This window comes from Danio rerio, chromosome 4 (assembly GCF_049306965.1).
Source record: "Danio rerio strain Tuebingen ecotype United States chromosome 4, GRCz12tu, whole genome shotgun sequence".
Taxonomy (NCBI): Eukaryota; Metazoa; Chordata; class Actinopteri; order Cypriniformes; family Danionidae; genus Danio; species Danio rerio.
The window spans coordinates 1,237,501-1,259,268 of record NC_133179.1 but is presented as its reverse complement, the minus strand read 5'-3'; the positions used below and the strand labels follow the sequence as shown (position 1 = coordinate 1,259,268).

At 38.5% G+C, this 21,768-nt stretch overlaps 2 protein-coding genes across 9 annotated transcripts in view; one reads left to right on the top strand and one right to left on the bottom strand.

The window, feature by feature from the left end:
* Positions 1-1,844: 1,844 nt before the first annotated feature.
* naga (N-acetylgalactosaminidase, alpha) lies at positions 1,845-8,033 on the top strand. The gene is made up of 9 exons (NM_001037388.2): positions 1,845-1,976; positions 2,950-3,113; positions 3,188-3,328; positions 4,868-5,079; positions 5,267-5,361; positions 5,452-5,613; positions 6,259-6,456; positions 6,541-6,681; positions 7,515-8,033. The coding sequence occupies exons 2-9, from the start codon at positions 2,962-2,964 to the stop codon at positions 7,725-7,727; spliced, it is 1,314 nt and encodes a 437-aa protein (NP_001032465.2). The 5' UTR covers positions 1,845-1,976; positions 2,950-2,961; the 3' UTR covers positions 7,728-8,033.
* A 2,711-nt stretch (positions 8,034-10,744) lies between these two features.
* Positions 10,745-21,768, bottom strand: part of rpap3 (RNA polymerase II associated protein 3) — a 20,042-nt gene continuing 9,018 nt past the window's right edge. For 4 of the 8 annotated variants that reach the window (XM_073945737.1, XM_073945740.1, XM_073945739.1 and 1 more), the window contains exons 8-17: positions 20,684-20,815; positions 20,311-20,438; positions 18,139-18,260; positions 17,985-18,055; positions 16,343-16,429; positions 15,071-15,201; positions 14,559-14,667; positions 14,393-14,490; positions 12,743-12,843; positions 10,745-11,133 (exon numbers count right to left, since the gene is read on the bottom strand). In XM_073945737.1, coding sequence (XP_073801838.1) covers positions 11,048-11,133; positions 12,743-12,843; positions 14,393-14,490; positions 14,559-14,667; positions 15,071-15,201; positions 16,343-16,429; positions 17,985-18,055; positions 18,139-18,260; positions 20,311-20,438; positions 20,684-20,815 — 1,065 coding nt within the window. In that variant the 3' untranslated portion in view covers positions 10,745-11,047. Of the gene's footprint in view, positions 11,134-12,742; positions 12,844-14,392; positions 14,491-14,558; positions 14,668-15,070; positions 15,202-16,342; positions 16,430-17,984; positions 18,056-18,138; positions 19,857-19,930; positions 20,439-20,683; positions 20,816-21,768 lie in introns of those variants that run through there. The other 4 variants (XR_012401455.1, XR_012401454.1, NM_200204.2 and 1 more) reach the window with 3 other exon arrangements.

The window sequence follows — 21,768 nt, the reverse complement described above, 5'->3', positions numbered from 1 at the left end:
CATATTACTTCCTAAAACAAGACATTTTTGTTTTCTTATCTATAAAACGCCTCTTGATAAAAAAATTTGAGATATGTGGACTAGAAACAAGATAAAAACTCTAAGAAAAGCATTTTTGCAGTGTGTGAAGCTGCTGGCTCAGTTCACTTACGCTGTGCAAAACAAAAAGAAGCTTTTCGTTCTTAGTTTTGTCTTGTTTCTAGTCTAAATATCTGACGAAAAAAAACATTTTCTGGACAAAGAAGAAATATTGTCTTGTTTTAAGAAGTTTTAGGTAAAAAAAAGTCAGTTTTTCTGTAAAACAAGCTAAATTGTCTGCCAAATTAAGCAAAATAATCTTATTTGAGAGTAAAAATAAGATTATTGTGCTTGTTTAATGAAATACTCACTTAAATTTGATTTATTTCTTCTAAAAACAAGTCGTCAGCATGTACTGTAAAAACATGCTGGGTTTCATGCAATCCCTTCATGTCAGCCCAATGCAAATCAATAAAGTTAACTTAATAGTTTAATTGTTTTTATTAGGACTATTTATGCTTTATAAATGCCTAAAAAATGACAAATAAAGGCTGAGAATAAACTGAACAGTAATCCTTGCAATCTTTTCTAGAAAGTAAAATTACTGTAAAGTTTAAACATTCCTAAATAACAGGAGTCAAAATACGACATAAAGCTGGATAAAACAACAATATTATAATTTAATAAGATGCAATGTTTAATGTACAGTAATTTTATTTTAGATAAGGTTGTGTATCGCTCACGCTCAATCTGCCCAGTTGGTGGAATGAACTCCCTAACTGCATCAGAACAGCAGAGTCACTCGCTACTTTCAAGAAACTACTAAAAACCCAACTATTTAGTCTCCACTTCACTTCCTAATCTGCAATTGCCTCTCTGAATATCACACTAACTGTACAAAAAAAAAAAAAAAAAAACTAATACTACTAATACTTCTTTTCTTAGACTTTACAGACCTGAAACTTGCCTATAGCACTTCTTCATTGTTGCTCTTGGTTGTGTAAATTGCTTCCTTGTCCTCATTTGTAAGTCGCTTTGGATAAAAGCGTCTGCTAAATGACTAAATGTAAATGTAAATGTAAATGTATCTTCAAATAAATAGGAATGAATAATGTCATTTTCCCCCTTTTTAGAATTTACCTGAGCCTTTATTTATCATATAAAGGATTTATAAAGCATAAATAGTCCTCACTTTAGATTAGGTCACAAAACTAGATGAAGTTGAGTTAATAAAGCATTTATTAACATACATAGAGTAACCATTACTATATGCCTGAATAATAAGCTATAAAAACGTTGATTTCAATAGTTTATTAATCATTTACTAACTCATTCTGAATGATCCTTAAAACCCTCAACTACTCTTAAATACAAATGGTTTGTAAATAATGCAATACTTAATTTAGTCATGAAAAATAAATCATTAACTGAGTATAAAAATACAATTATTAAACACATTATAAAGTGCTTATAAGTCAAGAATAGAGCATTTGCAGCTGCAGTTATAAACTGCGTACTAACGCTTATTAATGTAGAATTAATGCTTAACAGAAAACGAATTCGCTATTAGCTAATGTTTAATAAATTATTTATAGTGTGTAGTTAATATAAAGGTTTAAGATGTAAATATTAAGCTATTAATAGGACAAGCTTTTATTTGTTACAATATGTATTAATTTCGTTGCTTTGATTAATTACATATTTTGGCCTCGTGTTGATGTACAACAGTCTTCTACACGCTTTTATTTAACTTAAATTATGTTTGTAAGCGGTCTTGTAGTGGTTGAGGAAAGAAAACTTCGTGTTTTGAATGAATGAGGAACTTCCTCGGTCATCTGATGCTGTGTACGTCACATGACACAAGCGCGGTCACATGATCTGCTGTATCAACACACACACACACTCATCCACAGCAGAGACCTATTCAGTGTACAGTGAAGAGCAGCGATCCGGATCTGGTAAGTGTGTGTTTACATCATCTCAGACTTCCTCTCACTGCAGCTGTGTAGAAATATTGGCGCATAATATTAATGTCTGCAGTAGATCCTCAATGCTAGATCCTTGAGGTGGATTCTAACAGGAAGTGCCGAACAGGAAGTAAAGTACAGTCTTACTCACTGTTTGTGTGGATGTGTTGTTACATACGAGTTTAATATCGTTTTTATTGTAGTATATTTGGCTAAGTGTGTGTTTGAGAGTGTTTAATTGGTTTATAATGCATTACCTGTGTGTGACTTCAGTCAGGTAAGTCACGTGAGGCTGTCAGGTGCTCTCAGGTGTTTCACTCGTGACTGCAGAGGACTACTTCACCCAATCATTCAAATTAATGTTTTGCTTTTGTTTAGGGTTTTTTCTTATCAAGAATGCGAATAACTACCACATTTCTGGATAAAGTTGAGATGTTTTGAGGGAATTTTGCACAAAGTACAAAGATAATATCTCTGTTTTCACTGAACAAATAAATTAAATCATTTCCCTTTAGCCTAGTCCCTTATTTATTAGGGGTCGCCACAGAGGAATGAACTACTAACTATTCCAGCATGTGTTTTATGCAGCGTATGCCCTTCCAGCCGCAAACCAGTACTAGGAAACACCCATATACTGACATTCACTCTCGTACACGGCCAATTTAGTTAATCCAATTCCCCTATAGTGCATGTGTTTGGTGTTTGGACTGTGGGGGAAACCGGAGCACACGGAGGAAAATCTCCCACGTCAACACGGGGAGAACATGCAAACTCCACACAGAAATGCCAACTGACCCAGCCGAGACTCAAACCAGCAACCTTCTAGCTGTGAGGCAACAGTGCTAACCATTGAGCCACTGTGCCGCCCACCAAATAAATTGTATACTTGAATATTTATTCTTTAGGGCCCCTTATTTTCAATAGTATTTTCCCCTGTGTTAACAGTTGCTGTCTTGTGTTGAAGTGTGTTTCAGGCATGTGGTCAGCCTGTGTTTTATTTCTGGCCTTCTCCTCGGCCGCCTTAGCACTGGACAATGGGCTGATGAGGACCCCGCCGATGGGCTGGTTGGCTTGGGAGCGATTCCGCTGCGACATCGACTGTCAGAATGATCCCTACAACTGCATCAGGTACAGCACTAAACACTGGTCATCAGTGAGGTTTTATTTCATTTCTCGTGTCTTTAACTGATGTTTCTGTGCAGTGAGCAGCTGTTCATGGATATGGCGGACCGGCTGTCAGAGGATGGATGGAAAGAGCTGGGCTACGTCTACGTCAACATCGACGACTGCTGGTCCTCCAAAGACAGAGATGCTCAGGGCCGACTGCAGCCCGACCCTAAGAGGTGTGACCTCTGATCTCCTCATCTGATGTCTATTCTCTGACCCTCAGGTCCAGCCTTTGACCTTCTTACTGTCTTGTCTGACCTCATACTTTGTGATCTGAACACTGACCTTTTGATCTGACCTTTAACCTTCTTGCTGTCTTGTTTTAACTCTGACCTTCTTAACTGACCTGTGACGTTCAGAACTGACTTTTGACTTTCTCCTGACCTCTTTGTGATCTTGGCTGCATTCTAGTCCAAGTTTTTATGCTCTATACTCGCTAACTTCCCTTCGTCTTGTACTCGGATGTACGTCATTGATTATTTTACACAAGTGTCCACTACTGGAGGAACATCCGAATGTGTTTAAATAGAGTACCCTGAACCCTTGAGTACCTAGGAACTACGCTGTTCTTATGTCACAATCGCATCGCATTGCATTCTGGGACATATAGGTGCAGGATTGGACCTATGAAGCCAACTCGCTCCCTCTGTCAAAATCGAGGGGTCGAGGGTATGTTCATCTAAACTTACCTCATTCACTTGAAGTGGAACGCACTTTAAAATGGTGCTGGGGATCCCCTTAAGGCAGGGGTGTCAAACTCAATTCCTGGAGGGCCGAAGCCCTGCACAGTTTTGTTCCAACCCTGCTCCAACACACTTACCTGTAGGTTGCAAACAAGCCTGAAGGACTCAATTAGTTTGATCAGGTGTGTTTAATTAGGGTTGGAACTAAACTGTGCAGAGCTGCGGCCCTTTTGGAACTGAGTTTGACACCTGTGCCTTAAGGCAAGGGTGTCCAAACTCGGTCCTAAAGGGCCGGTGTCCTGCAAAGTTTAGTTCCAACCCCAATCAGACATACCTGGGCTAGCTAATCAAGGTCTTACTAGGCTTTCTAGAAACATCCTTGCAGGTGTGTTGAGGCAAGTTGAAGCTAAAATCTGCAGGACACCGGCCTTCCAGGATCGAGTTTGGATACCCCTGCCTTAAGGGAACAAGGAAACCTTTGAGCTTACTGTCTTGTCTGACCTTCTGACTTGACCTGTGACCTTCAGATTTAACCTTCCTACTGGCTTGTTTTACCTTAGACCTCTTTATGATCTGGACTGATCCAACCTTCCTATCTGATCTGACCTGTGACCTTCAGATCTGACCTTTTGTCCTCTCTGACCCCTTACTATGGTATCTGAACCCTGACCTTCTAATCTGACCTTCTACCTCTAAACTCTCAACCTTTGATCTGACCTGTTACCTTCTTGTCTGACCTTCTGATCTGACCTGTGACCTCCTACCTTTAGATCTGACCTCTGACCTTCTACCTCTGAACTCTTAACCTCTGATCTGACCTTTTACCTTCTTGCTGTCTTTTCTGACCTTCTGATCTAAGCTGTGATCTTTTATCTTTTGAACTGACCTTAGATCTAACCTTCTACCTTTGAACTCTTACCTTCTGATCTGACCTCTGACCCTCTGATCTGACATTTTGACCTCTTCAATCCTGACTCTCTGGAGCCATCATGTTCTCCGCACTCTTCTTCATCTTGTGTAATTTTTCTGCAGGTTTCCTCGAGGCATTCCTCATCTGGCGCAGTACGTCCATGACCGTGGGCTGAAGCTGGGCATCTATGGGGACATGGGCACGCTGACCTGCGGAGGGTATCCGGGAACCACACTGGACAAGATTGAGACAGACGCACAGACGTTTGCGGACTGGGGGATCGACATGCTCAAGTTGGACGGATGTTACTCCAACTCGTCCTATCAGGAACAAGGTACATCGCCAATCTGTGTCAGCTCAGATCTAAAAGGAAGGTCAAGACTTCTTTAAACCAGCACAAATAAAATTAATGCTGTATGTCCCAGAACAAACAATACAGTACAATTAAAGAAGATAAAGCAGTTTCTCAAGCCTTGTAATGGTTTGAAATTGATTCTTTGTTTGTGATTCGGTTAATTCAGGATACCCAATGATGTCGAAGGCCCTCAATGCTACCGGTCGTCCTATTGGCTACTCCTGCAGTTGGCCTGCCTACCAGGGAGGCCTCCCACCTAAAGTGAGTTAGTGTGTGTGTGTCTGAGTGAGCAAAGTTTGAGTGAGTGTGTGAGAATGTGACACACTGACTCTGGTGTGTGTTTTTTTTTAGGTGAACTACACTCTGCTGGGTCAGATCTGTAACCTGTGGAGGAACTATGATGATATCCAGGACTCGTGGGACAGTGTGATGGGCATCGTGGACTGGTTCTTCGACAATCAGGACGCCCTTCAGCCTGCAGCCGCACCAGGACAGTGGAACGACCCAGACATGGTGAGCTCCACACCGATGACCCTGAGTTTACTGTTTATTACGCTGGTGTCCATCATGTTCTTAACTTCTGATCTGACTGGTGACTTTTCGATCTGACCTATGACCTTCTGATCTGACCTTTGTCATTCTTACTGTCTTATCTAAACTCTGACCTGTTTTTGATCAGAACGCTGACCTTCCAATCTTACCTTTGACCTTCTTGTCAGACCTGCAACCTTCAGGTCGGACCTTTTGACCTTCTTACTGTCTTGTCTGACCTATGATCTAAACAGTGACCTTCTGATTTGAACTTTGACCTTTTTGTCTTCTCTGACCTTCTGATCTAACCTTTGACCTTCTTCTGTCTTGTCTGACCTCTTTGTGATCTGAAATCTTGACCTTCTGATCTAACCTTTGACCTTCTTCTGTCTTGTCTGACCTCTTTGTGATCTGAAATCTTGACCTTCTGATCTAACCTTTGACCTTCTTCTGTCTTGTCTGACCTCTTTGTGATCTGACCTTCAGATCTGACCTTTAAATATGTACTGTCTTATCTGATCTGTGATCTTCTAATCTGACCTTTGACCTTTCTTGTTTGACCTTGGCTGACCTTTGACCTTCTGTTTCCTCTTGTTTACCCTACTGTTGATCCTGTGTCGTCCTCAGCTGATCATTGGAGACTTCAGCCTCAGTCTGGATCAATCTCGGGCTCAGATGGCTCTATGGTCCATCATGGCGGCTCCGCTCTTCATGTCCAACGACCTGCGCACCATCAGCAGCGCCGCTCGCTCCGTCCTCCAGAATAAAGCGGTCATCTCCATCAACCAGGACCCGCTGGGCATCCAGGGCAGACGCCTGCTCAAGGTGCACACGCCTAAATAATGCTCCTGCTTAATTATTTATTTCATTATTGTAAATATTGTCATTAAATGAATTCATTATCATCAGGAGAAGAGCGGGATCCAGGTGTTCCAGCGGCCGCTCTCTAAAGGAGCCAGCGCTCTGGTGTTTTTCAGCCGCAGGTCTGATATGCCATACCGCTATACCACATCTCTGAAGACTCTGGGATACCAGCCTGGAGTATTTGAGGTGAGCCTTCAGGAACACACACACACACACTGTGCATTTCACACCTCACACTGGTGAGTAGGCTTGACAAACCACCTGTAGAAAACGCACTCTTTTATCTCTCTGACACTAACATTGCACATTTGCACCATTACTTCAATATTGTGGATAAGCCATGCTGGCCATTTCTCTCTGTCTCGCACTGAACACAGTTGACCAATCGCAAAAGACTGGGACCAATCGGACCAATCAGCACAGATTAGCATCTCGTTAAGTTTAAGAACAAATGAATCACTGTACGAATCATACGGGAGTCCTTGGGATAATTAGGCAAAAATAAAAGCAGATTATATTTCAATGAACATGTTTTTTGACCTTGCATGCAGGTCAGCCTGTTGTTGGAGACCCCCAAAACCAAAATATGAACTTTATAATGCATAGTAAGGGCTCTTCAAACTCCTTACAAGGACTCGATAAGAAAAACAATGTTTACTCATGAATGTACTACACAATTAGGATGCAATATCTTGCACAATATTGTTCCGTCTTACGTTAAAGTACCTGTATAGTCTGTCATAATGTTTAAGTACATATAGTATAGTTCGACTACTGCTACGGGTTATTTTGGTTATGTATAGTTATAAAAAAGCTCGTATGTCCACTGTTGTGTTAAATTTATGGTTGTTTACTTATGTAACACTGTGGTCCTGTGAGACTGGACATTTAGTTTTACTGTATGTCCACACATGAAGAGGAATGACAAGAAAGCTCAACTTGAAACTTTAATTAAATTGAATGTCTAATACACACACACACACACACATGCACATACACCTTTTCTCTCTCTCCGTCAGGTGTTTGACGTATTCTCAGAGCAGCGTTTGCCTGAACTGAAGGATAGCACTCAGTTCACCGTGTCCATTAACCCATCTGGCGTGGTCATGTGGTACATCTATCCGGCTGCTGATCGGTGGAAAGAGGCGGAGTTTGAGGGGTTCAGCAAGAAGCTCATAGGCCCGAAGTTTCATCGACATGCTAATGAGGTTGACGCCCCCCTGGTGCTTTGATTGGCATTGCGAGGCTCCGCCTATCTGGAATATATAACACACTCAGGGACTTTTAAACAGTGAATCGTGCCTACAATGTTGATCTGAGATTTCCCTTTTTATTGATTTTCTCTTTGATAAAGCTGTTCATATTAATCAGATGTTTCTAAAAGCTTTTGCACTGACCTTCAGAAGAAGCCTGTTTACAAACCCATAGCATAAGTCAATTATGTAAAGTTAATTTAGCACTAATAATGTTCATGATCAAATGTACTGCTGTTTTTAAACCCAAATAAACACACTTGATTGTCAGACTCAGTCACTGTATATATTGGCTCATGTGTAATGCTGATTGCTTGGAGCTTTCAGTAGATTATTCATTCATTATATTATTTCATAATATACATTGGGAGATACTAGTGTTCAGCTTAAAGTGTGATTCAGAGGCATGACTAAGGTAATTAGGCAAGTCATTGGACAACAATCCAGCAAAAACGTTGATAACGTGATAACATTTTTTCCACGACATATTTAATTTGACATCTGTTTTTTTTAAAACGTCATAAATTCGTACTTTTACAACTTTGGTTACACTATAAACAGCCACAGCCATTTCACCCTGCAGCCCAAGACTCACTGAAGCTAAGCAGGGCTGAGGCTGCTCAGTACCTGGATGGGTGACCACATGGGAAAACTAGGTTGCTGTTGGAAGTGGTGTCAGTGAGGCCAACAGGGGGCGCTCAACCTGCAGTCTGAGTGAGTATTGATGCCCCAGAATAGTGAAGGGTAGTGTCGTCTTTCGGATGAGACGTTAAACCGAGGTCCTGACTCTCTGTGGTCATTAAAAATCCCATGGCACTTCTCGTAAAGAGTAGGGGTGTGACCCCGGTGTCCTGGCCAAATTCCTTCCATCAGGCCTTACTGATCATGGACTCTATAACATCGCCATCCACTGAGTCTGTCTCTCCACTCCACCAACAGCTAATGAGTGGTTATCAAATGTTTTTCCTTTGTGTCGACTGCCATTAGAATTGTGAATACTGGGTTGTAAGTATGTGCAGGGTTTTATATTGAGTTTTTAATGTGATATATGTGATGACATTGTATTTGTGTTGCCTGTTTTTTTCTGTGATGTGTGTAATGTGAACGCTGATGTGGTTGTGTGTGGTGAAGCCAACGATAAGTTTACACTTTGGGACAGTAAAGTAAGTAAAGTAAAGTAAGCGCACTGGCACCGTGGTCCTGTGGCTGCCTTCAGTATGGAGAGACTCCAATCCACCCGCCCCTCTTATTGTGAAGCACCGAATGTAATGACTTTAAATTCTATCTATCTATCTATCTATCTATCTATCTATCTATCTATCTATCTATCTATCTATCTATCTATCTATCTATCTATCTATCTATCTGTCTGTCTGTCTGTCTGTCTGTCTGTCTGTCTGTCTGTCTGTCTTTCTGTCTGTCCATCTATCCATCTGTCTATCTATCCGTCTGTCCGTCTGTCTATCTATCTGTCTATCTATCTATCTGTCTGTCTGTCTGTCTGTCTGTCCATCTGTCTGTCTGTCTGTCTGTCTATCTATCCGTCTGTCTATCTATCTATCTATCTATCTATCTATCTATCTATCTATCTATCTATCTATCTATCTATCTATCTATCTATCTATCTATCTATCTATCTATCTATCTATCTATCTATCTATCTACTTGTTCGTCTGTCTGTCCGTCCGTCTGTTTCTCTCTCTCTCTCTCTCTATCTCTCTATATATATATTAAAGGTCAAAAGTTTGGGGTCAGTTTTTTTCATGTTAAATAACTGTTTTCTTATTGTATGTAGTTTGAAATGATATTATTACTCCAGTCATTACTGCTTTTATTACTATTAATAATAATAATAATAATAATTAATATCAGAGTGATTTCTGAATGGAATGATGAAGCTAAAACTTCATCTTAAAAATCGCTGGAATAAATTAATAAATTATGAGCTACTTTTGAACAGTTACTATATAGTGCAAAGACATTTCACAGTTTTAATGTGTACTGTATTTTTGATTAAATAAATGCAGCTTCGGGGAGCAGAAGCTTATTTTAAAACATTTAAAAATCACACTGACCCCAAACGCTTTTGACGGTAGTGTTTATGAAAAATGTATAAAAATAAATCAATATTACTTGTATATGAAATATTTAAAATAAAATCAAGTCATTTTCTCCTCTGTAAACACTAATATGTTTAGAAAAAATGTATATGCAGAAATGTAAATATAATAATTTAATAGATTGATATGACAATATTCATGAATATTATTAATTTTAAATGCGTGTCCATATTGAACGTATTGACGTAATGTACACAGACAAGATTACGTAACGTGTGAAGTGGACGCGCAGATCACAGAGCTTGTCCGAGACGACCGCGTTAAATTCAAAAGTAAGTTGATAAGCATTTCTGAATTTTAAGAGTGTTTAAAGACTTGACAAGACCATGTTTTCCAGGTTTGGGTCGTGTCAAGTCCTTTAAAGCTGCAACTGTACCGGAATTACCGCTGGACTAGATAGAAATGGACATCTTAGACGACATGGGGTGAGTGAATTGTTTTGGTAAACTACTGATGTGATTTATCGATTATTAAGATTCTCGACAATTAATTAGCCGTAAAATAATCTTTGGTAACCGTATCCCTAATTCAAACAAATTACTTAAAAGTCAAATTTCTGAACCAAACTCTCCACATGAGGGCGACAATCACACATCAGACGCCAATAATCTTCACCTGCTTGACTCTAATTAACAATTAAAAACTAAGTCAGGTCATCTTTCATCAAATATGAGCTGATTTATGATCAATTCCAAGTCATTTCATGATCTCAGACTTTAACACCATTAAATCTGATTTATATACACAATGCAATACATCTATTTTTGTTTATTTCTATTTTATTTGCATCTGTTTCTATACTTTATTGATGTGTCAAACCTTCTAAGCTCCAAAACATTTTTTCCCTTAACCATTGACTTTAAAAATCCAAAAATGTCTATTATACTCAGTTTAATTTATTCGGTGTACAAGTGAAGAGAGTGCGTTTGGATGTTTTTTTAATGTTGAATTTAATGTAAGCAGATTCAGATGAGGAACGTGCAACTAGACAAGCGATAAACAGTCACATGACCAACGGTGAACTGAAGCAACACACATTTGAGATGGACTCACAATAACATCACTAAGCAAACACACACAGGAGTCAAACAGACGTGTCAGAAGGCACAGCGCATCCACTGGTGTTTTTGTTCATTCACAGTTTGAGATGAAGCTTTTAGTCTTGTTATACTGTGCAGGTCAGAGGCCGTATTTCTTCTGTAAGTCTTGAACTGTGGAGTCTGTCAGACCGGCATTGTGAATCCGTTCAAACAGCTCCTGCACCACTACAAGATCAACAACAGAAAGAGAGAGCGTGTTTATCCACTATTGCAGAAATCTATATATCACTCAATTTATACTAGGGATATTGGGAAAATCGACCATTGCAATATTTTCCTCTGCGATTATGAATATAATATCACCTGATGGCTTAAATGGCATTTGCAAAGTCATTCATTTAGATTGATTGGGATAGTTTTGTAGGGAGTTAGTCGTGTATAGGCCTGTATATTATTTTATATACATATAATTTATTATATAGATTTAATTACCAAACTACACACATAAAAAAGAAAGACTAAAGTGAAATAAACAGTGCTTTATGGATTTTCTGGGGAGTCCAACAGTATTCAGGTCGATGTATTGAATAATTAAATGTAAAATAACACTGCATTATTGTTTATTGAAATTACAAATGTTACAGTTTCTTGCGCTTGAATGCTTTACACTATAAAATTAATCACAAAGGCCTTAAAACACATACAAATGACAAACTTTCACCCTATTGTACTGTAGTTCGATTCTGCAGTGACTTCACAAATCGCATGTGTTTTGAACTGTGGTTAATAAACTGGTTTAAAAAACTAAATAAACTGTAATGCTCACCATGTGACTATTGCAAATAGACATATATTACGATATTGATGCTGAAACCATATGTTGTGCAGCCCTAATACATGCATATGAGATTATTAATAATATTATTCAATAATACATGCATATGAGATCATATATAATAATAATATTTAATAATACATGCATATGAGATCATTATAAATATTTAATAATACATAAAAGATAATATTTAATAATAAAAATATGTAATAATTTATGCATATTAGATAATATGTAATAATAATATTTAATAATACATGCATATGAGATTATTAATATTTAATAATACATACAAGATAATGTTTAATAATAATATTTAATAATACATGCATATGAAATAATATTTAATAATAATAGTAATATTTAATAGATGCATACAAGATAATATTTTTTATAATATTTAATAATACATGCATATGAGAAGTTTGAATAATATTATTTAATAATACTGCATAAGAGAATATTTAATAATAATAATAATGATATTTAATAATACATGCACATGAGATAATATTTTATAATAATATTTAATAATACATGCATAAGAGAATATTTAATAATAATATTTAATACTAATAATAAAAATAATAATATTTAATACATTCATACAAGATAATATTTAATAATACATGCATAAGAGATTTTTTATAATAATAATATTTAATACATGCATACAAGATAATATTTAGTAATAATATTTAATAATACATGCATATGAGATCATTAATAATATTATTTAATAATACATACATATGAGGTAAGATTTATTAAAATAATTTAATAATACATGCATACAAGATAATATTTAATAATAATATTTAATAATACATGTATAAGAGAATATTTAATAACAATATTTAATAATACATGCATATTAAATAACAATCGTCACAAAGATATGCAATGTTGAGTAAAATAAAAAAGTTATGCTAATCATCTATGCTAATCAACAGCTAATCGGTGTGTTGTGTGTGTGTGTGTGTGTCTGTGTGTGCATACTTTTCTTCTCCGTGTTTGACATAAACATGACGGCCATGTCGAATCTCTTCACGCTCGCCAGGTTTCTCAGGACGTCCAGCAGAAGAGACGCTTCCTCAGGTCTGAATTATAAAAAAATAATATTAAAAAACATTAATATTTAACCATAAGTTAGCATTTTAGACAGGTACAGAAAAAAGCTAGCAAACAATTAATCAACTAATCAACTAATCAATTAATCAAATCAACACTTAAAAAAAAAGTTACTGGGAAATGAAATAACCAAATTATTCATCTAATGTACTTGCAGGTATTCATTTATTTCACTAGTTTGGGAAGAGTGAAATGTTGACTGGAAAACGGTTTGAATATCTGGTTAGACAAAGTTGAGTTTATTGCCTTATCCGTTTCATATCATCTCATGGCATAAGCTGATTTTACAAACAACTATTTTCTATAATCAAAAGGTTTATAAAAATAAAAAGGCATCGGCAACAATAAATAATACATAATATGAGAAATAAATATATTTTAATAAAAATTCTGCCATTTTTAAAGGATTCAAGTGTAAAAATAATCCCTTTAAAGACTTTCCGGATAAAAAAAATGTACAAGTTAAATTACAAGTTATTTACAAGTTAAATTTGAGGTAAGACTTGTACTGACAGTTTGCTATGGGATATGTGTCAGTATTATTTACGAATGCACGCACTGTCAACATAGACATACTGGTGAAAACAAATATTATGTTTTGCATTAATGCATCTTAATTTACGTGTGCGAAAAGGAAGTTTTGCATTTGCAGATTGGTGACGCGTATGTGTGTGAATTGACTTTTTATTGCCGTCTGCCGGGCTCCTTTGAATTTTGACTTTCTTTTCATGTTTTTTAAGCTTTTCAGGCATCAAACACAAACAACTTTACATGTTTATGTTAACGCAAATCCTAAATTCACAGACTCGAGTTGAAAGCAAATCATTTGTGGATGTAAAAATGCATATTCAACATTAATAGAGTGCGTGGATGACGGGGCGTGCATTCGTAAAAAATACTGAGACAAATATTTGAATTAAAGACACTGAACAGAGGGAAAAAATGGGATTAAATATTATTTTAAAAAACATTGCACATACACTACACAGTGCATAAGTGTGCAGTGTATAGTGTGTCTTTTAGAGCACAACTTGTATCTTTAATATGATATACGACTTGTATCTTTGTATCTTATATCCCATAAAAATTTTTTTTTTTTCAGATGTTAGTCTTAAAGGATATTAATCCTTCAAAATTTATGTTTAGAAGATGTAAAACTGATATAAACATGTAAAGCTTGCAGTTTGTCACTTCCGCCTAAATGGATCAACAGTTTTTATTCATATTTCTGTTTCTCATTAAACCTTCTGACCAATCAAATGCTCTCAAGTATCTGACAAGCCCCGCCCCCTTTTCAGTAGCTGCTTATTTGTATGCTTGAGCTCAACCACTTTCACTGGAAAATCAGTGATTAAAAAAACCGCTATTGGCTGTTTCTTTTTAAGGGGAGGAGCTACTACATGCCCCACCCTCTCTTTGTGTTTTAATCGAGATTACATTAAACATCGAATACAAAAATCCATATTTAATATCACTTCACAGGACCTTTAAGATATAAAGCTTGTGTGATGTGCTGACCGTGTGTGGCAGCGGTGGAAGGTCTGCAGGATGCGGTTCAGCACGTCGGACTCCAGAGAGTTCTGGAAGATCTTTGGATACGAGTCTGGACTGATTTGCTGAAATAGGGAAGCAAACATTAGCTCTGAATGAGAAGCTGAAGGAGAGGTTTAGGTGCTGCTGGTACCTTCAGATAGCTGTATGTGGACTGTGGGTTATGGCTGATCTTCCTCAGGTCGGCCTCTAGCTGGAAACTGGTGCAGGGTGGAGGAGGAATGACCTCGTCCTCAGCAGACCTGACAACAAAGTGAGCAAACGCCTTACGCCATGCTCTAACATAATAAAGATAGCTGTTATCATGTGTGTGCAGCTAAAGTACACATGAAATCAAAACCAACCACATTGATTGTTAGCTCACATTACTAGTTTTGTGGTGAACAATTCATCTGTGCATGCCATTAAGAAAAACTAATAGTTTGCCCTTGTAATCTTGAATTGAAATCTGCAAGATGCACTTCCTGTTTGTTTTCAGTTAAATTCTCAAATTAGGTCTGTCTGAGGTATTGGGCGTGGCTATTAAACTTAAACACGCCCCTCCAGCTGTTGACAACAAGCAGAAATGGTGAGCAGGAGGAGTCTGTTAGCTTGCAATAACTCTCCCCAAATCCGTTCCCCCGTCTTTCTGAATGCAATGCAGACCTGGCCACAGCAGGACAGCTGGCGTCTGGCTTCTCCTCCATCTTCTGGATCTTATGATGAGGTGAAGACGTGAGCGGAGTCTGAGCGATCGCTCCTCCAACCTCTTCAATCTCCATTCGCCTCAAGGGTTTCTGCTCAATTATGGATTAAAACAATTATTTTGCTCACATTTGTAATCAGGATTATTTAAAACAGTTATTAATGAGGCTTATGACTGGGCCCACACGCAACCTGCGCATGCAGAAATCCGCAGATTTACTAACAGCAATATTAAAATGTGATTTGTTTACAATGCAGTTTGTAAAGTAATATTTTCTGTCTTTCAGTAGATATCTGAGAGACTGGCTTCGTTTACCAAATAAATGTAATTGTATTTGCATTGTAAACATTAAATAAAAGATAGGGGTGTCAAAATTAATTGTTTTTTCAGTGCACCGCGATGCAGACGCGGACAATTCAGTATGGGTTCAGTAATGATCATAACCGGTTATTATATACTGTCGCCATTGAATACTATAGCGAGGGAGGCGAGTGTGAGTATTTACAACGCTCCAACTACTTAAAAACACAGAAACTCTGCACAATTTCACTGCGTGTGTGTTTGCTGGACAATTTTTCAGTGACGCTTACAGCAGAAGCTCCTATTTCACTGCGTTTGAGAAAATGAAAGTAAACTCTATTTATTTATTTCTCTCACTGTGGCTTATTTGGCTGCTGGCGGGACTTTTCCTCTCCTCTCGGCGGATACTTCTGGATAGAGGTCTGTGGTATAGCCGCAGGACCAGACCAGATTTCTTGCAGCGCGGGAATAAATTTCAGAATAAAGCGCGGGAGCGGTCGGTATCTCTGGTGTAATTTGAACGGGAGTGAGCGGTCTCACAGTAACCCTCGCTTGCATGTGTGTGTGAATGAGAGAGTGTGATGCTGTGTGTCTATGTGTGTGTGTGTGTTTATACAGACTGCTTGTTATCCCCCCCCCAAAATATAACACTGTGTATGGAAAGCATCATCAATGCACCGTGATGCACAGAGATATCGAATTGCACCAAATCGATGGCAAGATCGTAACCGAACCGTGAGACCAGTGTAGCTTCACACCTCGAGTTAAAAATGTATTATTTTTTATTTCACATATTCAGTTTTTAGTTATGATGATGCTCCTAAAATCATTCCGCATAAATCTGAATATTTTTTTGTACTAAACTCTCTGCAGATTCTGTCCGGCCCTACATATGACCGAAGCATGTGTGCGTATGTATAAATAGGACTCACGGTGGATCTGAGGTGCTCAGGCTTGTGTATGGGCTGGACGGTCTTTCTCAGTGTGTCCTCCTGTGGAGCCAGACTGCTGCGCATCTCCTGATATAAAAACACACACACACAGTTTTCTGGATAGTGTTTATCTTTGGATAATCTTTAAAAAGAGGGCTTAATATTAAAGCTGCAGTAGATGATTGTCTTCAGAAACGTGTGTTGTTGTGCTGGTTGAAAGTCTCTTCACAGTCTAATAGTGCTGATTACAGCAAATGATCTAAATGTGTTTATATGTATTTTTATATTCTGGGTAAGGCATAGAACTAAAAAATATTCATCCAATTAAATATTGTCAGGCCGACATCTCTCATAATTTCGATAAGTAGCTTAAACTGTCTGTCAGCAAATGTAGATTCGGACTTCTGTGCATCTGTTCACGCAGATCCGCCGTTACCGTGTGCCCGCCTGCATGAGACAATCACAGACGCGGTGAAATCTAATGCTGAATTGAAACTTTTAAAAACCTGAATCGGTATCGGAGTTACTTTAGCACGCTGGAGGAAGGACGACACCATATCTGGATTATTTCTGTTAGACAGGTCATGTTCTGTTTTACAACTATTATAGTCAGGCTAAGCTGATGTTAGATGGTGCTGTGTTATGAATGGGTTATATGCACAGACGTGTTGTTCAGCCACTGAAATCTCTTGACTAAAGATTGCTGTGACTATCTTCAGTTTCATAACATCCCTTTAGCGCACAGGTGTCAAACTCAGTTCCTGGAGGGCCGCAGCTCTGCACAGTTTAGTTCCAACCCTAATTAAACACACCTGATCAAACTAATTGAGTCCTTCAGGCTTGTTTGAAACCTACAGGTAAGTGTGTTGGAGCAGGGTTGGAAGTAAACTGTGCAGGGCTTCGACCCTCCAGGAATTGAGTTTGACACCCCTGCGTTAGAGCATCGATAATGGAGATTTATATTCAGTTTAACAACAGATCATCAGTAAACAGCGCTATTCTGCCTAACCTGTTTTATTGAGCTGAAGTTGCTTTTCACATTGGGTCATTTTTGAACAATATAAGCCTTCCTATACTGTTTACCGCTACTCTGAATATTCGCTCTGAAATAGCATGCAGGTATGGCTTAGTAATAAATGTAATTCCTGCACGCCGCCGGCCAAACACTAACTAACTGGCGAATGACATGAACTAGTGGGTTGTCTGCTGTTGTGAAGCATTTCGTGCGTTCGCTATTTCAGGAGGCGTGGCTTTGAATCACAGTCCCTCCCCACCGTCCAAAGATAATATGCTAAGCAGTTAGCATTTTGCCTTTAAGTAGATCTTCTCCACAATGTTGTCTGGAGCTTAAATTGTGTGTCCTTTATATTTCAATGGATTCTAATGCTGTTAGTGTTGCGTTGTTTATTAGTTGAGTTGGTATTCAAAGTTCACTTATTCTTTTTAGAATTACAATAATAGTTCAGTGTAAATGCACTACTTATAGTATTTACACTACAAAATGGTGTAAAATAGTGCACAAGTATGCAATTTGGGACGCACTTCCTCTCTTTATAGTTATCATGGTTGATGTGAACAGTGCTTAAACAACCAAATCTGACCAACACGATGACTACAGACTACATCTAGTGTTGACACGTACCGCTGTGAGCTTCTCGATCTCACTTATGGCTTGTTTGTTTCCCGGCTCGAGCTTCAGAACCTGCTCAAAATCTGCAAGCAAACACAATGAAGTGGGTTTTCCTGAGAGACTATTAGGGGTGTGTGGGATAAGACTGATGTTCTGGGTGACCGACCGTCTCTGGCGTCCCTGCACTTCCCCAGAGCGGCTCTGGCTGTGGCTCGTCTGGCGAACGCTTTAGTGTATGAGGGGTCGAGAGCGAGAGCCGCACTGCAGTCCTGCTCCGCCTCCGCAAACCTGCACAGATAACATCATGCTCACTCACTAGTGGACACTACACAAAGTACATACATTTCACTCACTCATAAGTGCTCACTACAGACAGTACACGTCACGGTACATCACTAGTGCACACTATACAGAGTACACACATTTTGCTCGCTTAGTGCACACTAAAGTCTTAACATCATGCTCACTCACTAGTGCACACCTTACATACTACACACATTTTGCTCACTTATCAGTGCACACTATACAGTCTTCATATCATGCTCACTCACTAGTGCACACTATAAAGAGTACACACATTTTGCTCGCTTATCAGTGCACACTAAAGTCTTAACATCATGCTCACTCACTAGTGCACACTATACAGAGTACACACATTTTGCTCGCTTATCAGTGGACACTAAACTCTTAACATCATGCTCACTCACTAGTGCACACCTTACATACTACACACATTTTGCTCACTTATCAGTGCACACTATACAGTCTTCATATCATGCTCACTCACTAGTGCACACTATAAAGAGTACACACATTTTGCTCGCTTATCAGTGCACACTAAAGTCTTAACATCATGCTCACTCACTAGTGCACACCTTACATAGTACACACATTTTGCTCGCTTATCAGTGCACACTAGAGTCTTAACATCATGCTCACTCACTAGTGCACACTATACAGAGTACACACATTTTGCTCGCTTATCAGTGCACACTAGAGTCTTAACATCATGCTCACTCACTAGTGCACACTATACAGAGTACACACATTTTGCTCGCTTATCAGTGCACACTAGAGTCTTAACATCATGCTTACTCACTAGTGCACACTATACAGAGTACACACATTTTGCTCGCTTATCAGTGCACACTAAAGTCTTAACATCATGCTCACTCACTAGTGCACACCTTACAAAGTACACACATTTTTCTCGCTTATCAGTGCACACTAAAGTCTTAACATCATACTCACTAGTGCACCTATAAAGAGTACACACATTTTGCTCGCTTATCAGTGCACACTAAAGTCTTAACATCATGCTCACTCACTAGTGCACACTATAAAGAGTACACACATTTTGCTCGCTTATCAGTGCACACTAAAGTCTTAACATCATGCTCACTCACTAGTGCACACTATAAAGAGTACACACATTTTGCTCGCTTATCAGTGCACACTAAAGTCTTAACATCATGCTCACTCACTAGTGCACACCTTACATACTACACACATTTTGCTCACTTATCAGTGCACACTAGAGTCTTAACATCATGCTCACTCACTAGTGCACACTATAAAGAGTACACACATTTTGCTCGCTTATCAGTGCACACTAAAGTCTTAACATCATGCTCACTCACTAGTGCACACCTTACAGAGTACACACATTTTGCTCGCTTATCAGTGCACACTAAAGTCTTAACATCATGCTCACTCACTAGTGCTCACTATACAGAGTACACACATTTTGCTCGCTTATCAGTGCACACAAGAGTCTTAACATCATGCTCACTCACTAGTGCTCACTATACAGAGTACACACATTTTGCTCGCTTATCAGTGCACACTAAAGTCTTAACATCATGCTCACTCACTAGTGCACACCTTACATACTAGACACATTTTTCTCGCTTATCAATGCACACTAAAGTCTTAACATTATACTCACTAGTGCACACTATACAGAGTACACACATTTTGTTTGCTTATCAGTGCACACTAAAGTCTTAACATCATGCTCACTCACTAGTGCACACATTACATAGTACACACATTTTGCTCGCTTATCAGTGGACACAATACAGTATTCATATCATGCTCACTCATTTATTCACTAGTTTATAGATCACACTCACTTATAAGTGCACCCTAGTCTTACACATTCACTAGTGCACACTAGAGTCATGATAACTCACAAGTGCACAGAGTTTCACTCACTTTTACAAGTGTACACAGTTTCACTTAGCAGAGTGCACAATAGAGTCTCACTACCTCACTAGTACACACTACTCAGAGTCTCGGTCACTTCCTAGTGCACACTACAGACAGTGGTATTGACCTGTTGAGTTTGAGGAAGGCCATGGCTCTGTTAGCAGGCAGTAGTGCATTCGTCTCGTCCGCCTCCATTCCTCTAGTGTAGCTCTCCACCGCCACCTCGTACCGGCCCTCTTTAAAGTACGCATTTCCCTGCGCAAACACACACACCACATAAGCATTAGCAGAGCATTATGGTCTGTAATAATCAGAAAATGAATGAGCGATGTCCAAATTATTTGAATCATTAGCTGGTTTCCCTCCTAACGTGAGTCTTTTCAAAGTTTGCAATGCTAATTAGGTGCGTTTGCATCATTGTTAGAGCAGCTCACTGTAGTATTGGTAACCTAGCAACCAATAGTAAACAAGCCACAGATAATGTTCATGATAAAGCTTACTCGGTCCTTGTGCATGACAGCTTCCTGTTTCCTCTGCTGTTCCTGCAGACGCTGCTGTTGTTCCGCCGTCGGCTCCGTGATGCTTTCTCTTTTCTCTTCTGTCTCTTCTGTCTGTTTGCTGGAGTTCAGCTCCTGAAGAAAAGCAATAAATGTTAGCTGTGTTTCCATCCAAAGATGTGAATTAAATGTATGCGCAAATCTGGAATGTTGCATTTAAGACGTGTGTGTAAAGCACCGTTTCCATCCTACAAGTCAAAGAGAACAAAATCATCACTTCCTGATTAACTGGCGCCAAATATCAAAAGTAAAAACTGAATTTGCTGTAGTAGGAGAAGCTGCATCAATCTTTTCTTTATTTAATAAATGACTTGCGCCTCAGACAATGCCGACATGCAATGAAGGCATGAGATGCAGAGACAGGTGCTCTTGAAGCCTACTGGTTTGTCCATTCACACACAATAGGTGCATTCGACATGAAGCACAGCTGCAGCCGGTGATCATCGAGATTAGCCGAGCGCAGGTGGGGGCAGAGTTGAAAACTGACCTGTCAAGCCGGACAGCTGGACACTTCGGGGCTTAAAGTTGCGGCAGTCATGATGACCGATCACATGGCGTCATCATCATTTTTTATTTTTTATAACAGCAAAAGACTTACAAATAAAACAGAATACAGTCTCTACAAACTATAGTTCCTTTTTAAACAATAAGGGAATTATGAATTAAATGTATTACAAATGTATGAGAGAAATAAGGAGAAACAAGAGGGCAATATAAACATAAAAATGAATAGGCCTATTAAATACAAAGCAATAAGCATAAATTTTAGAAGTATAAACTCCTATTCTGTAAGACTTATTTGAGTTCATATTTAGGTTATTCACTAAAATATATCATTTAAATCGTTCATGGAGATGAATGCAGTAAATAGTCTGTATAAAAAGATTGAAAATAAACCTGTGCAAACAAGCTAGCCTTTATAACCAAATTGTTTAACAAAAGATGATTACTGCAGTCAAATATTTGTAGTTTTTTAATTAGCATGATAGATAAAAGACAGAGAGGGTATGAAAAGTGAATTGTTTGTT